General features: G+C 38.6%; 1 protein-coding gene across 3 annotated transcripts in view; it reads left to right on the top strand.

Moving 5' to 3' along the window:
• The window catches only part of DMTF1 (cyclin D binding myb like transcription factor 1), a 29,190-nt gene that overhangs the window by 5,402 nt on the left and 7,668 nt on the right, over positions 1-16,120 (top strand). For all 3 annotated transcript variants that reach the window (XM_077179200.1, XM_077179201.1, XM_054631810.2), the window contains exons 2-12: positions 1,567-1,683; positions 2,176-2,295; positions 3,250-3,344; positions 4,094-4,208; positions 6,373-6,449; positions 7,857-8,014; positions 8,828-8,860; positions 10,043-10,152; positions 10,694-10,922; positions 12,518-12,669; positions 14,122-14,337. In XM_077179200.1, coding sequence (XP_077035315.1) covers positions 1,575-1,683; positions 2,176-2,295; positions 3,250-3,344; positions 4,094-4,208; positions 6,373-6,449; positions 7,857-8,014; positions 8,828-8,860; positions 10,043-10,152; positions 10,694-10,922; positions 12,518-12,669; positions 14,122-14,337 — 1,414 coding nt within the window. In that variant the 5' untranslated portion in view covers positions 1,567-1,574. The remainder of the gene's footprint in view (positions 1-1,566; positions 1,684-2,175; positions 2,296-3,249; positions 3,345-4,093; positions 4,209-6,372; positions 6,450-7,856; positions 8,015-8,827; positions 8,861-10,042; positions 10,153-10,693; positions 10,923-12,517; positions 12,670-14,121; positions 14,338-16,120) is intronic.

Here is a 16,120-nt window from a genome sequence, read left to right on the forward strand (position 1 = left end):
GGCATGCAGCAAACAGCAGCTTCTGGTGAAGGATAGAGCAGAGGCTGTAAAACTCAGCAGCAGATGAATCCCAAGGAAGTTACTCCCTCCTACACTTGCATGTGGCAAGGAACTGTCGATGGTAGATGTGAAAGTAAGCTTGAGAACCCTCTGATTTAAAATGTCAGTGGGATCTGAAATTTTTTACATGTTCAGAAGGGTAATATCACTTCATTTGAGGAATCAGTCACTGTGTGTGCTTAAAGATGTGCCAAATCTTCAATGAACTCGAGAGGTGAGAAGTTTTTTAGAAGGACTGGCAGTAGTTTTATCTTTCTAGGATAACACTTCTCTTGGGGATCTTCAATACTGAAGAACATGTTTTCTGATTAAAAATTAAATAATCTCCTGCTGATGCAATAATGTTAACATTATACAGGGAATTTGAAATCCAGGTTGCAAATTCCACTTACATGTGGTTATATAGCTGTCCCTGCCTAGTACATGCAAAATTTGTAATGTATTTATGATTTCTTTTTTCTAAAGCTATAGCCAGATATTTTTAAACAACATTTCGGCTTCAAAATAAAAGTTAAAAGTAATTTTTTGTGTTTGTTGACATATGAATAAACACAGAAAAAGGACTGAGCAGTTAAAGGAGAAATAGATTATATTTTCTTTTTACAAATCTCTGCCAAAGTCAACAAAAGCAGGCTTAAAAGTGATGACATCTTTGTAAAGCTTCTGGATATTTTAGATGTGATTTCATTTAGCTTCTGCAGCAGCAAAAGTTGCATCTCTTTGTATTTGGATAAAACTTTTATTGTGGAGGTTTTGTTTTATTTCAGATTAATTACTGCTGGTGGTTTACATAGAAGTTCTTAGAAACTTTGTGTTTCATTGCAGTACTTTTATAATGGAAATGAAATTATCAGAGACACTTTATATTGCCTTAATTCTGTGACTTCAATGTATATGGCTTATCCTGGATTACTTATTCTCTCAGTTGCTTTTTGTACTGGTGATTGCTTGCAAACAATTTTTCTGTTGCTCTTGTTGTTTAAATTCTGAAGAAAAACTGCAAGTTTCACATTTAGTTATATGAATGGAAGGAGAATAAAACTTTGCAAGTTGGCAGTCTATAAATAGGGCAGCTATGACTAATAGGACACTAGAAAAATATTTGTCAGTCCTGACTTTCAGTTCTATAATAGCAGAATTATTAAATTAACAGGGGAACAAATACTGGACAAAAATCTTCAGATGTGAAGAATTTAGAAATTCTGAAAAAGCAATAGCCTAGGTTTGTGTTTGAAAAAAAAAGAAATCAGTAGATTGCAAATCCTCCTAATAAAGAGTTTAGGTACTATTTTTAACTGGGAAAGTTACTTTAAAGCTATCTTGTTTTAGTCTGTGCAATATTTGTGTGCAGGAAAGTAAAGGTGGGTGAATGTCTGAAACTGTGGCTTTGTCATGTGAAGGAGCAGGCTCATTCCCTGTGGGATTTTGTGTGGGGGATGGAAGCAGCACTGTGGTCCAGGTGGAGTCCAGCTGCAGAAGGGTAAAATCTGTGTGTTGCTCTTTCAGGTTTGAGTATGAGCACAGTTGAAGAAGAGTCTGACACAGTGACAGTAGAAACCGTGAACTCTGTGACTTTGACTCAGGATACTGAAGGGAACCTAATTCTTCATTGCCCTCAAAATGGTATAGAATTGTTTTACATAGTAATTTTTTTTCTTCTTTGTTTTGATTGATCCGACCACCATCCTTGCCCACAAATTCTCTTACCTACTCAGGTGCAGCTTACTGTACAAGAATTGTTCTGCTTTAGTTTCAAGAATGATAAAGTGTTGAATTAGGTATAAATCCCAAAACTGTCTGTGTGTGCCCAACAAAGATTCAGCTGCTGGTTTATTTCAGTTGAAACAGATTCTTAGAACCAAGCACATACCCAAATTTCTGTAGACTGATTTGTGTTTGACAGACTGTGGATGGAATTTTCAAAGAAAATGCATATTGAAGAAAGCATGGGGACTGTTGTTGCCCATAACTTAGACCAGGTTCCTGGGCAGCAGCAAAGTATGAACCAGCTTGTCACATTTGCTTCTACTGTTTGCTTTGGCCAGCTTTTTAGGAGAACTCTGTCCAAGGCTCCTTAGCTTACAGGAAGTAACCTGGGTGTGTTTTTGTTGTTAGAAGCTGATGAAGTAGACTCTGAAGACAGCTCTGAACCTCCACACAAGAGGCTTTGCTTATCAGAGGATGATCAAAGCCTTGATGATTCTACTCCATGCATTTCTGTTGTTGCAGTTCCAAGTAAGTTCTTTTATGTACTCCTGTAGCAAATATATCTGTTGGTAAAGATTAAAAGTGGACTCTTGAATCACAGTAGAATATTTTGCATGGGGTGTTTTTCTTCCAAATTTTGTTAATATATTTGGGTATCAATTTTTTTTCCCACCTTGAATAGTTCTGCAGCAATTAGTTCTGGCAAAATAAGCCTGTGTTAAAGTAGTTTAGAGACCTGCAGGTGCATTGAATAAAATGAGGGATAAGTAAATTAGCTACAAGATGCTCTCCTACGAAGAAATTTGGGGTTTTTTAATGATCAGACAGTACAGTTAGTATTTCAGTGTTCAATAATATTGAGGTGTGTGTAAAAGAGATTGATGTAAAAAATATAGGATGAATACTGGATTAGTCTTCTGGAAGTTGAATATTAGAAAGTTTAATATAATCTCCCAAAGGGAGACAAAACCAGATCTTGTTAAAATACCATTTTCCAGTACCTGGAGTGCCTGTTTATTAGGTGGAAATAGGTGGAAGTTTCTTTGAAGTAAAGGCATTATCATGTTGAAGTTGGAGGAGGACTGGGGAAAACACATGCAACCAAAAGATTTTAATGTTGTCCCTTAAATGGAAAATACTGGAGGTAGGGCTGGAAAAGAAATATTAATACAGTTTCAAATTTTTGCATCAAACACATTTTGTTTATGTTTCACATTAGGTCATAGTCAAGCATAAAACTGAAGGTTTCTAAATCCGTAGAATTTAAATTTTAAATTTAAATTTTATGAAGGGAAGCAGTTGATAATCATTTTAGTTGATAATCAGTTGAGAATCATTTTAGAATTTACTGTGTCAACAAATAAATACCAAATAAGGCTCTTCAAAATTTTCACTTCAAAGGTAGTAATTTATGAAATTTGTAGGATGTGTAAAAAAATGCTTCAGGGAGTTAAGTATGCAACTAACTTAGCCATTCTGAAGTTTCAGAAAATGACCAGAGCTTTGAGGTGACCATGACTGCTACCGCTGAGGTAGCTGAAGATGAGATTAATGAAGGAACTGTTACCCAGATTCAGGTACAATAAAACTTCAAAATTTACCTATTTGATGTATGTTTTTATTTAAATTGAAATGAAAAAGGAAACAAGTATCAGAAATGCTTACTAAATTAATAAGACTCTTTGATCCAAATGTTTGAAAGCATGGATCTTGTTTGTAAAATGCTGGTCTGTAAAAGAACAATTGAATAATTTTATGTGTGAGAGAAGTTATTTGTAGTCTGAAATTGCTGCCAAAGAACAATACTGCAAAGAGTAATAGAGGTAACCTTCTACTGGTAGTTATGTGCTCTGTTGTGATCTGCATAGAAGACAAATTCATCTGTTATTTCTGTCATGCTTTGATTATAAATTAAGCTTTATAACGTGCTCAGATAGTCTTTATCTTGTCACCAGTCCCAACAGTTACATGCAGTTTTCTTTGTGGGTATAGCATGTTTAAAATTCTAGATTGGAGATGCTGGATATAGTCCTATTTCTACCACAGCCAGTGAGACTCTTCTTACTTACTGTACATTAAACAAGATGAAGAATTTTACCTAATTAATTTTCACAACATCTGTATATTAATATGCTAAATCTTATTCAGGTGTTTTAAGAAAGGTGATAGTTCCAGTGCCATATCTAAGACATGACATTTTGAACAGTCAGCCAGGTGATGAGATGTGCTGATTTCATTTTCCTTCAAACTGTGTCTCCATGTTAATGGTAAAGTGATATAAACAAGGCAATATCTGACTGTATCATTTCATACTGGTCTTTTCAAGATTCTTCAGAATGAGCAGTTGGATGAAATCTCCCCAATGGGCAATGAAGAAGTATCAGCTGTTAGTCAAGCCTGGTTCACAACCAAGGAGGATAAGGATTCTCTAACCAATAAAGGTAGGGTATTTCAAATGCAGTTCTCCCATGCTGTAGAAAGGTAAACTATTCCAAATATCTCAGAACATTTTGCAGGTTGCATAAAGTCGTCTCTGGTCTGGCTTTTTGGAGATGGGCCATGCCTGCAGTGGAGACAGGAGAGGCCACAGTAAAGAAAGGCTGTGGGTGCTGGGTGCCAGCCCAGATTGGGCAGAGAGTTGTGTTTGCCTTGTCAGGGGGTGGAGAGCTGCAGCAGAACTGGGGGACACCAAGAAAAAAACCAATCCATGCTCAATTTTGCTTCAGAAGAAGAGAGCTCCTGTAGACCAGACCTAATGAAATAACCTCTGCTACTCCTAAAATTTCCACCCCACTGGGCATTCCTCCCTTTCCAAATATATCTGTGCAATCATGTAGTAGTTGCTGAACTCAAGAGATTTTGTCTTTTACTTTCCTGCCCACAGGGGAAGTGGCTTTCTAAACCTAGACAAAAAACTTAGTGTCAAATGAAGATGTGTTGTCTCTCTGGTTTCCTTGGCCCCTCTACTGTTTTTCTTACGTTGACTTCTACTTTTTCTAGAGAAAAAATATTTTTTTTTTCAGTCAGTTCAAAGCAACCCCCTCTTTTTGTTAGAAACCTTTAGGAAGAGACACAGCATTATCAGCCAAAGGAGGGCAGTCAATCTGGTGATTCCAGTTAAGAGATTCATAAATTGAGGAAGGTATTTCTAGTAAAATATGCCAAGAAAAATATTTGAGAATCTCTACTGGCTGAACTTTTCTTGTAAGCTCTGTGGTTTGTCACAGAGATAGCAGTGGGGGAATGCCTGTGTGGGTCTTCTTGTACAGTAGCTCAGAATTTGGCATGTGTTGCCTGAGCTCATCACTTTATAGCAGCCTCCACCTAATAATGCTTTCTTCCCAGACCTGTGGGCAGTTATGATCATCTTGACTATGAATATGCAAACATGTGAAGTGCAGAATATCTGTTCTTTCCTAAAATAGTTTGGTGTTAAAGGTTATTCCTTGTAAAAAGTAGCAGTGTCCCACTAAGTCAGTTCAGAGGCTTGGACCTGTGTGAATCACAGTTACTGTAATACATTATTTTGCTGTCTCTGTAACTGTGGAAGAAGAGATTGAAGCTATGGGACACAGGGAAAGAGTACAATCTCACCAGTTCCAGTGGAATTAGTAATAATGCCTGTACTTTTCATTATAATTGGATTTGAGTAGACAGTCTCTTTGGTGTGTTCTGTCTCTCAGCTCTGGTAATTAGCAGGCTGAGAAGGAAGTACCCTGATTTTTCTGAGCAGAGGTGGGCAGATAGCCAGCACACACCAATATGTAAACTGGGTCACACCAGCAGAAGCTCAATTAAAAGCATTGAATGACCATAAGGGGAAAAAAGGATAATTTAAAGTAGGAATGTTTTAATGTTTTGTTGATAGACTTCAGGTTTGAAATTTTCTCTCTGAATAAAGTTGGTAGAATTTGCTTTTAAAGCTTAGCTGGCATTGTAGTTACTGGAGGCATAGACAGAGAGGAAACATTGTTTCTATTGGCTTGCTACTTTTATTTGGGGAAGTAAAAGACCCACCACAAGGTTTTGTGTTGGCTGTGACCCCTGAGCATTACTCCCAATGCAAAAAGAAGGAAAGAGATGAGGACCAGCTTGTCAAAAAGAGACTTAATAGAGCCTTTACCTCTATGAAAAGCACTCACAGTAGGTGGCAGTACTCTCATGTTCAGCAGTGTTAAGGCATGCCAGAGAACCCCACCTTGTTGCCAATTCCTCAGGTAATCTGAATTGTATTTTAACTTCCAGCTTCTGGAATCATTTCAATGCATGGAAATTTCAGCTGTCAGTTTAAAGGCAGAAATTTTCTAGTTGCAGCTGAAGAGAAAGGCTGAAAATGTGACTTGACAGCTCATAGAGGAGTTCATATTCTGTTTTTAAAAATGGGATGTTTTTGAAGAGGGGTCTGACTCACATTATTTAAATATTAGTTGAATGTTACTGTCAGTTATGAAATAACATCTGTTTAAAATTAATGCTAGTTATATTTTAGTACCTAAAATTATTCTTTTCCTTGTTAATTGCAGCATGGGTCATGTTTTCAGATACTTCTGTTCTTGCTGTTTTTTGGCCTTTACTTCAGTAATTAGTTGTCATTTCTATTTTCAGGCCATAAGTGGAAGCAAGGGATGTGGTCAAAGGAAGAAATTGACATTTTGATGAGTAACATTGAACGTTATTTAAAGGTATGTTTAGAGTATATTCCCTGCATGTTAATGTGGGAATGCAGTTCCTGCTGGAATTCAACTTTCTTTAGTACTTCCCAGAATACACAATAAGTGATTTGGATTGGTTTGTTGTAGGAATGGTCATCACCCATTTGAAATACATAAGAAAAATTTTTTCATAGACAGGATTTAAGTGCTTTAATGTACGTAACATTGCTTTTCATTTTTGTACTGGAAATAGCTTGTTTTGAGCATCCTGACATGACATTTTACATGGTTAAATCTCTTTCTCTGACTATACATTAAGGACTCATAAAAAATGAAAAAAAGTGCATTAGCAGTTTCCTTACTGAGCACTGAATACAACTTTCAGACATCCTTGGTGCCAAGTCTGTGATTGTGTACTATACTAGCAGGATGCCTGTGTCTTCTTTCTTCCCCTTAAATTACTGGGGTCAGAGTTCAGTGTAAATGGGCATGTGGTGAACACACTGATGGTGATAATTGCCCATAAATCATATTTGTGGTAGGCTTGCAGCTGAGAATATTTGAGCCCTTACAGCTGAGAATATATAGCCTGGATATTACACTTTCACCATCCTTCACTTGTGGTTTAAAAAAAAGCCCAGAATTTAGTGTTCATTGGGATAAAAATCCACAGTATTAGTTGAAGAGAGTATGTCTGCCCACACACACCTATTAGAGTTTCTGCCACAAAATCATTCATGGGTAATACTACCTTTTAAATCTAGTGAAGCTTTTTTTAAGCTAGCTAAATAACTTTTCTGAGTTACTGATAAACCATTTGATTCATTCTTTTCCCATTTATTGGCTTTCTTGTACTGCTTTGAATAATTGAAATGTAGTGATTCTTAGTTTAAGCTGAAGTTAAGCTTTACTGGTATGCTTCTTTGCAGTGTTTTTCTATTGGATTTGAGTTTCTATCAGAACAAGAAGAGAGTTTGATTGAAAGAAATCACTTTTGCATAAGGAATAGCTAAAATTATGTAATAAATCAATATAGCACTGTTTGACAACCTTCCCTTGTATGGCCCCAGACTAATTTCACCACAGTACATATTCCATCATGTTCTATATGATGGTTCAGTTTTTGATCTTAAAATATGCATTGGACAAATTTTTTTATTATATGTGGATAGGTGTTAGAATTTCTGTGTCTCCCTGGACTCCAATGTGAAAGAACCAAAACAACAAAACCTAGTGTTCAAGGGTTTGTATTTGAGAGAGCTAATCCATAAATACTCAGTTTTACTTTTGGACTGTAGTATTTGTGATACACAGAAAGTTGCATAATGGCTTCAGTTCTTGTGTTCTACTTCTTGATTCCTAGGAGACTTTATCTAAGGTGTTTTGTTTGTGGTTTTTGTTTTTGTTTGTTTTTTTTTTTTAAATGCTTTGTTCTAGGCCCGTGGAATAAAAGATGCCACTGAAATTATATTTGAAATGTCAAAAGATGAAAGAAAAGATTTCTACAGGACAATAGCTTGGGGTCTGAATCGGCCTCTCTTTGCTGTCTATAGAAGAGTTCTTCGCATGTATGATGACAGAAACCATGTTGGAAAGTATGAAACCCTCTAATGCTGCATGGTTTTATTGGTATGACTAGGGTCATGTATTTATGCTTGACATGTTCTATGTGAGACAGAAAATTGTAGCCAAGCAGACCTAGATCTTGCTAATATGTCACCTCTGCTCAATCCTGATAGATCATCCTTGGCAATAGTTGTGTTCAATTGATGGTATTCAATGACAGCTTTAAAGAACAGACAAACCACCCAAAACAGAGGTGAATAACTGATTCTGATATGATGACAGGACTTGGACACAAAGATAGATCTACTGAGATGTAACTTTTTCTAGAGCTGTGACCTGGAAGTAATTGATCTTCACCCCTCATGCCCTTGCTTGCCATTTTTTAAAGCAGTGATCCGGTGCTATCCAGAAAGGATATTATATTTTACTTTTTGAAGGTAGTTTAAAATTAAAAATATCTTCTCAGTGCTGATATACTTTTTTGATGGAAAGTCAGCTTTATGCTTACGGTGAATTGAGACAGTAAGGAAGAAGCTGTTTATTCGAAAGACTAATGCAGAAAATTCTAATTCTGTTCATGGGAGTAAGATCACGGAGAATGAGGAATTTTTCTGACAAATGAGAGGAATCCTTTACCAGTTAACCTTAGAAATGCACTAATGTGGGAAGTGACATTTGTTCCTCACATTCTTCTGAAGTATTCAGTCAGAATGTATCTTACAGCTGAAATTCCTTAATCTCTTCTTGTAGCTAAATGTGTGCTGTGTGGTTAGTAAAATAATGATATTTATGCTGTATGCTTTCTGTTTAAAATAATGTCTTTTTATTTACCTGTTGCTTAGGTATACTCCTGAGGAAATTGAAAAGCTTAAAGAGTAAGTTATCTTACGAACAAGATCACTCTTTCTTGTTTATATGTAGTAGCTTGATCCATTTTTAAAGGTTTCCTTATATGAAATCAATGAAGAGTTACAAATAAATTTGACTGCTCCAACACTACCCAAAAGTAGTGGTTACTATCTAAAGAAAAATGAAACTACATTTGGATTCTTTTATTTTTTTTTCTAATGTATGTTCAGGACCTAACAATATGCAACAAAGTTCTAAAGCAAGGCTTCTGTCGTAACTAGGAAAGTTTCAGATTTTTGCAAGCTCAGTCAATATTTGTGGTTATGAGAAACAGAAGTTCCTTTTCTTTACGAAATTTGAGCAGAGGTTATTCCTGAAGGAAGTGGCAGGTCAAGAGTAGAATCTCCCCTACAAGTCTTAGAGATACATAAATTATCAGCTCAAAAAGCCTAATTTTGACTATGAAACTGATAGATCAAGGAGATGGGGCTGAAGACTTTATCCCCTCCTGCACATTTCCAGGGTTGAGCAGTTGGAAGAAACTGTTGGACTGAAAGGAGGAAAGGAGCATATTGCATTCCATTGATGGATCTGTTTGGATCAACTGAGCTGCTTTGTGTTGTTCACAAGGGGCCTGTGGTTCCAGATGTGTCAGAACTACTCATGGATCAACATTTTAAGCAGCCTGCTGTCATGTGAAGGAGGGAGATGATTGCTGAAATGATGAACATGATTATGCAGGGTTTTGCTTAATTTAAATTGTAGAATGCCTGGGGTTTCATTGGGCATTACTGAAATGTCTCAAGTGCTCTCTGCACCACCTGAAAATCATTGAGGAACCTGTATAGAATGGAAATCAGCTGTTTAGATAAACATTCATATTGTGTTTAACACACTCATTAAGCCTCACAATCTTCCTGCAAGACAGATAATGTGCATTTTATATGTATAGTATCTATGCATTTTATATGTATCTTGATTGATACTGTGCATTTCATATGTATCTTGTGACTCAGCTGGTCCAAAAGGCTTCTAGAAAAACATATGAAAAAGTAGCAGAAAATACTAATAGTGAAGTAGCAAAGTGATTTCCCCATTCTCTCTTTAAGCCTGTAAACTGCACATTCATCCTGTTTTTATTAGCAAATATTTGTTATTTTGGTGATTTCCTAACTGGATATAGTGTTAATGAGCACGTTTCTCTGTAGGCTGAGAGTAAAGCATGGTAATGATTGGGCCACAATAGGAGCTGCCCTGGGGAGAAGTGCTTCATCTGTAAAGGATCGGTGTAGACTGATGAAGGATACCTGCAACACAGGTGAGGTAAATGCTGGTGTCAGAAATGGATATTCTGGTTAAAATTCTGTCCCTTGTGTTTAACGATTATAGACTTACACAGTGTGTTTGGTGTCAAGAGAGAGACAGAGGCACTTCAGGAGTAAAGTGCTGTTTATTTTGTAATGTATATATTCAAATATAAAGGAAAATTCAGCCAGACCTCATGTGAATAATGTGCACCAAATTGTTGCATGGTTAATTCACTCCAGGTAATACAGTTCAGATAGCTTGGATCAGTTTGCTCTGATCACTATTTGGACAAGCTCTGTGTGGCCTTATTCATCTGTGAGAGGAAGAAAAAAGAGAAATTCAGCAGCAGAAAAATGGAATTGTTGATTTGCTAATCAAGAATGGATATAATATAAATTGTTAGTAATTAAGAACAGTTCCATCTTCACAAGTTAATATTTGCATCTGGAATAAGGTGTTGGACATGGCAGTTAAATATCTGCTGGCATGTTATGGATCAGAACAGAGGGTATGTGCTGCTGGTTAAGGTGCAGGGCTTCTCTCTCTTTCAGGAAAGTGGACAGAGAAAGAAGAGAAGAGACTGGCAGAAGTAGTGCATGAGCTGACAAGCACAGAGCCAGGTGACATTGTCACACAAGGTGTGTCCTGGGCTGCAGTGGCGGAGCGGGTCGGGACGCGCTCGGAGAAGCAGTGCCGCTCGAAATGGCTCAACTATCTCAACTGGAAACAGAGTGGAGGCACCGAGTGGACCAAGGAGGATGAAATAAATCTGATCTTGAGGTTTGTTATTTTAGTTACTTTTAAAGGTTTGTAATATGTGTTGCTAGCAGGATTCCCTTGGGGTCCATTTTGCTGGTTTCCTAGACACTGAAAATTCTAGAACCTTCCAAAAATCACTGCTGTGTTTACAGTTCCCAGAGATTTATTATTGAACATATTTTTTGTTTTTTGTTTTTTTAGTGAATGTTAGTGTTCGTGAAAGGTGTCAGATTGAAAACCCTGGAGACTGAAGTCTTCTTTATTCCACAGAAAAGGTACAGCACAGGCAGCAAACCGTGCAAGCTTCCCACACGTTGCCCCACCGATGCGCTTTAACCCTTTACTGGAGGGTAGCTCAGTCTCCCTGCCCGTTCAGTCCTTGGCCTCTCTGCTGAGATGACCAACAAGGGTCAAGTGTGGTGGTGGTTTCTGTGATGTGGACATCTTGTCTACAAAGAGCTAAACTGAGACTGCAAATTAATTTCATGTAGGCCAACAAACACTGATTGGATATCAGCATCTCTGACTACATTTGAACTGGCAGCCTGGTAGTGACTTTGGAAATCTTTTGCTCTCTCCAGTCCTCCTCCCATTTTGAATGCCTTTAACTCAAGCTTTTTAGCCAGTGGATTTTCATGGGTTGGGTGGGAATAAAAAGCCAAGACATCCAGGGAATCTTAAGGATTACTTAAAAAGTAGTATTAACAAATTTACTGAAGCTGTTTGACATAAACTCAAAATGAGGAGCCTGATTCCACATTTCAGAATGTGCTGGGTATATTTCTTAGTATTTCTGGTTTGGTCTGTCCAGATATCCTTTACTTATCCTACAGGGTTGGTTTTGGTCATTTGTTTTTTTTTTTCATTTTTACTTCTTTCTTTCTTTAGCTAGCAAGAGTGCTCTTGCCTTATTTGTGAAGAGGACTTTTCTTAACTTCCACAAAAATATTTTCCCCTCACTATTCACTTCTCTTTCATTATGTACAGATAAGGGAAAGTCAGAGATTTTTAGTGATTTCAAACAGATTCTGGTAGAGAAGACTGTCCCTTATCTGGAGAGCCTGGTGGGATTGATTTATGAGGAAGTGTTTAATGCTGTAGTTAACTTCATCTACTTTGGCTAAGAAGCATCTGAGAGAAGGCAAAAATCTGTGTTAAGGACGGATGGTTGTTACTTAGAAGAAAACAAGTAAATATCATAACATGAAATTAATTAAGTGAATGTTCAGAGTGAATCTCAGGAAGTATTTCCTGCTTTGGAGATGTGTTTGGGGAATGTTTTTTCAAAAAGCAAAGATGCAAGTACCACCACTTGGAATGCTTCACAATAATCCGATCTAAGACCTAATGTAGAAGTAAATAAGGAGAATAATCCTGCATGGCAAGGAGATGGACTGGATCATCTAACAGGTCTAGTCCATCTTCTGTTGTTTATGATTCTGCTTGACCTCTGGCAGCGTGGAGCCTTGGAAGCCTGTGTCGATTCCTGAGCTCTGGTGGGCTGGTCACTAGCATGTCGTTCTGCGCTGTTTCGTGTGACACGGCCGGACGCGTGCGACACCGCTGCCGCCCGGGGGGCCCTTTCTGACAGCTCCATGTGTTCTGTGTCCTGCCAGGATAGCGGAACTTGAAGTGTCTGATGAAAATGACATCAATTGGGACTTGCTGGCTGAGGGATGGAGTAGTGTCCGCTCCCCACAGTGGCTTCGGAGTAAATGGTGGACCATTAAAAGACAGATTGCAAACCACAAAGATGTTTCATTCCCTGGTAATGTACTGCTTGCACACTTCTCTTCTGAAAGCTTCTTTCACATATGTCAAAGAAATAAGGCTGCATTTTGTTGTCTGCTTACAGCATTGCTGGCCAAAGAGCACATTGCTCCTTTGCTGGTAGTTACTGGCCCCTTGGATCTGCTGGCTGAATTGCTCCTACAAGCAATCCTTAAGTGTTTCAGTCAAACAAGCCAAGCTGACATGTACAGCTAGACAGACTTTGCCATCCCTTCTCAGTTTGGCTAAAGTGAGAGTATGTATCTCAGCAGCTCAGCTGGCAGATCTCAGATGATGCTGATCTTTGGTATGGAGGGCAGTGACCTCTTCAGGTGGAAGAGGATATGTATCTGCAGCCCAACTATGGCATCAGGTTAGATGTGTTGCCTTTACTATGTTAAAATGTAATCTGTGTCAGGTGCTGAGCCTTAGCTGTAGACAGAAAGTAGATCTACTACTATCTGCAGTGAGAGGAGGGGAGCAATCAGGAGTATAAAGCTCCCCCAAATATATTTCATACCATTTTGCCATTCTGGCTTGGAGAAACTAGTGCCTAAGGCAAAGGGTTGTTTGTGACCTTCAGACCTTTGTCTTACTTGGGCAGAGGAAAAAAATCAGAGAGATTAGTCATGTCATAATTAATGAAAGATGTAATTTAATGCACACTTGTGCTGTGGTTGACAGTGTGGTTAGGTATTAGTCCTGCCTCAAGGCTGCAGCTGGGAGGAGAGCCCGTGTTACCACACATTAATAGGCAGTTGTTGTAGCAAATAATTCATAGATAAATGCAGCACTGAATCAACAGGCTCTGCTCTCTTTCCCCTGACAAAGGGGAGATGTTTAGGCAGTTTGCTGTAATGAATTCTAGAAAAGCTGAGGCCTCAGGTTTTGTGACCTGCTGTTAAATCAGCTGCTCCCAAAGCAATTATAGAGAAGGAGGGTGGGTGGTTCTGTTGGAGCAGTGGGCCTCCTCAAGCACAGGTGAAGAATTGTGATATAACCACTGTGGGATTCATTCTCTCTTGCTCCCCATTTTCAGTGACATTTCTGTCAAGCTCTTGAACAAATCTGCTTCCATGTTGTAGAAGATTGGAGGATTTACTTCTGGTAGCAGCATTACACAGCTAGTGATACTTGCACTTGATTGTAGCTTGGGGATATATCATGCATCATTCTAGAGAGTTCCAAAATTTTATGGGCTATGTGGTTTTTTTTTCCCCCAAGCATCGTGAAGTGCCTGGGTTCCATGAGGAAATCTTGCTCACTGCTGTAGTTGGCTATAAATGGTCTATGGATGTGCTAAATTTCTAGTTTCTGTATCTCTGGAGATTGCTTAAGTTCCAGATCCTGTAGGATTTTGTTTGCTCTTTTCATTTTGGGTAAATCACCAATTGCAGCATTTCGAATGTGCTTGTTCAACCTGCTTTAGCATGAGTGTTTTTTCTCTCAGTGCTGATAAAGGGTCTTAAACAGCTCCACGAGAACCAGAAAAACAATCCAGGGCACCAGCTTGCAGAGAACAAATGTGGCAGTGGCTTAGCAAGCAGCAACTCCAGCTCGGGGGTGCAGCACGTGCAGATCCGCGTGGCTCGCCTGGAGGAGAGCACGGGCAGCGCCCCCAGCCCCATGGCAGCTCTGCAGATCCCTGTGCAGATCACCCATGTCTGTAAGTACTGAAACAAACCACTCACATGAAACCTGGAACTTGCTTCTGCTGAGCTGGTGAAGGAGGAGTGGGCATGTCTGAAAGAGTTGTATTCATTCTCCCTTGCTCATGCCATAACTTCAGATCAAACATTTCTGTGTTCTCTTTACCTGTTTCTAACTTTGTTAGGCAAATGTAGATATTGCTGGGGCTGTAGTTCCAAGAAGCTACAATTGGAGCACCTGGACCCAGGTGTTGTAGGTGTCTGTTGGTGTGTGTGCACACAGGAGTTTGCCACATAACCTGTTCTTTGAAAAGCCTTCAGTGCACAAACCTCTTAATGCAGATAGTGTATGTTCATTCCTTTAGTTGTTTCTGGTCACTGTGGTGCAGAGCAGTGAGCATCATGTACAAGTTCTCCTTTTGTAAGTTACACAGATTGCTGTCCCTAAGCTCTGATGCAGGGCACTGAGGGGAAGGTATAAGTGTGTTTTCCTAGCTCTTTATTATGCAATTATTTCTAGTCACAAACACTCTGGAAAATGTTAGCTGCTAAGTGCCACCAACAGCCAGTGTTCTGCTGAACCACTGTATTTTTTTTAAAGTTGATGCTTCCCATGCTCTTAAGGATGAACTTTGCTCATTATCTAACGTTGATTACCAGATCTGCTCTGAGTGTAGTTCTTACTGCTTGATTTTGTAACTAATCTTATTAAGTAACTCCAGTCACATGCAGTCTGTCATCTGCACTGTATATTATTTTGTACCATTTTTCATTTGTAAATTTTATTAGGAAAATTTAGTGCTTTGGTCTTGCTGATTACCAAATTAGTTACAGAATATTCTGAATTGGAAAGGATCCATGTGGATCATGGAGTCCCAGATCTTAAATGAGTGGGCCATAGAGGGATTGGACCCATAGCCCTGCTCTGAGCTAAGCTGATCAGTCTACAAACTGATTCTTCAGACTATGCCTCAATAGGCATTTGGCAGACAATTTTCTGTTTATAATTTTAGTAGATCAATCTATCTTAATCTGTTTATTAAGTGCTAGCTTCATTTTATGTGGTTTATTTTCTAATTAGAATGACAGATGACACCAAGCCAAGAACTTTTTGTCTGTCATAGTAATGTCAGTAGTTTCAGACTTTGAGTGAAGCTTGATCCAAGCTGATGAGCAGGCAAGATGGGCTGGGATCCTGGAACCTTTAGTCATCTCTGAATTGAATCCTGTAATGGTTGTTTGTGACTTCACTTGCCCATGTCTGCCTAACAAGCCTTTTCCCCCATTTTAGTCTGCTTTTCTGAAGAATTTCTGGTTGTGTAATCACAGGGAATTTTGTATTGTGTGTTTCACAGTCCCATGGGAGCTGAACCTATTACCCACTTCCAGCTGCATTTGGTGGAAGGCTCAAGGTTTCAAAGGGGCAATTCCTGAGGTTTTATGAAAATACTGGCTGGGTGACTGACAGGCCACACTTCACAGCTCTCTGCTACTGAGTACCAGGAAACCTGCAGCAGGAAACCTTGAACACGCCACTACAACAATAATAGCTTCAAAACTGAGCTTTTATCTTCCTAAGAGACCAAAATTACTGTATTTTGCAGCCATGGAGTCTGAGATGGCAAAGTTTCCATTCCTTGGGTCACTGTTATCATCTTGTAGATCTTTTCCCCTTTTGGTATTTAGGAAATTACTGGAAAACCCCAGACAGAGTATTAATTTGGTTTCAGCTTCCTGGAACTTGTGGTTGATTTTTTTTAAGAGTAAGTAGAAATTGTAATTATGGTTACAAAGTTTTGA

This window comes from Agelaius phoeniceus, chromosome 5 (assembly GCF_051311805.1).
Source record: "Agelaius phoeniceus isolate bAgePho1 chromosome 5, bAgePho1.hap1, whole genome shotgun sequence".
NCBI lineage: Eukaryota > Metazoa > Chordata > Aves > Passeriformes > Icteridae > Agelaius > Agelaius phoeniceus.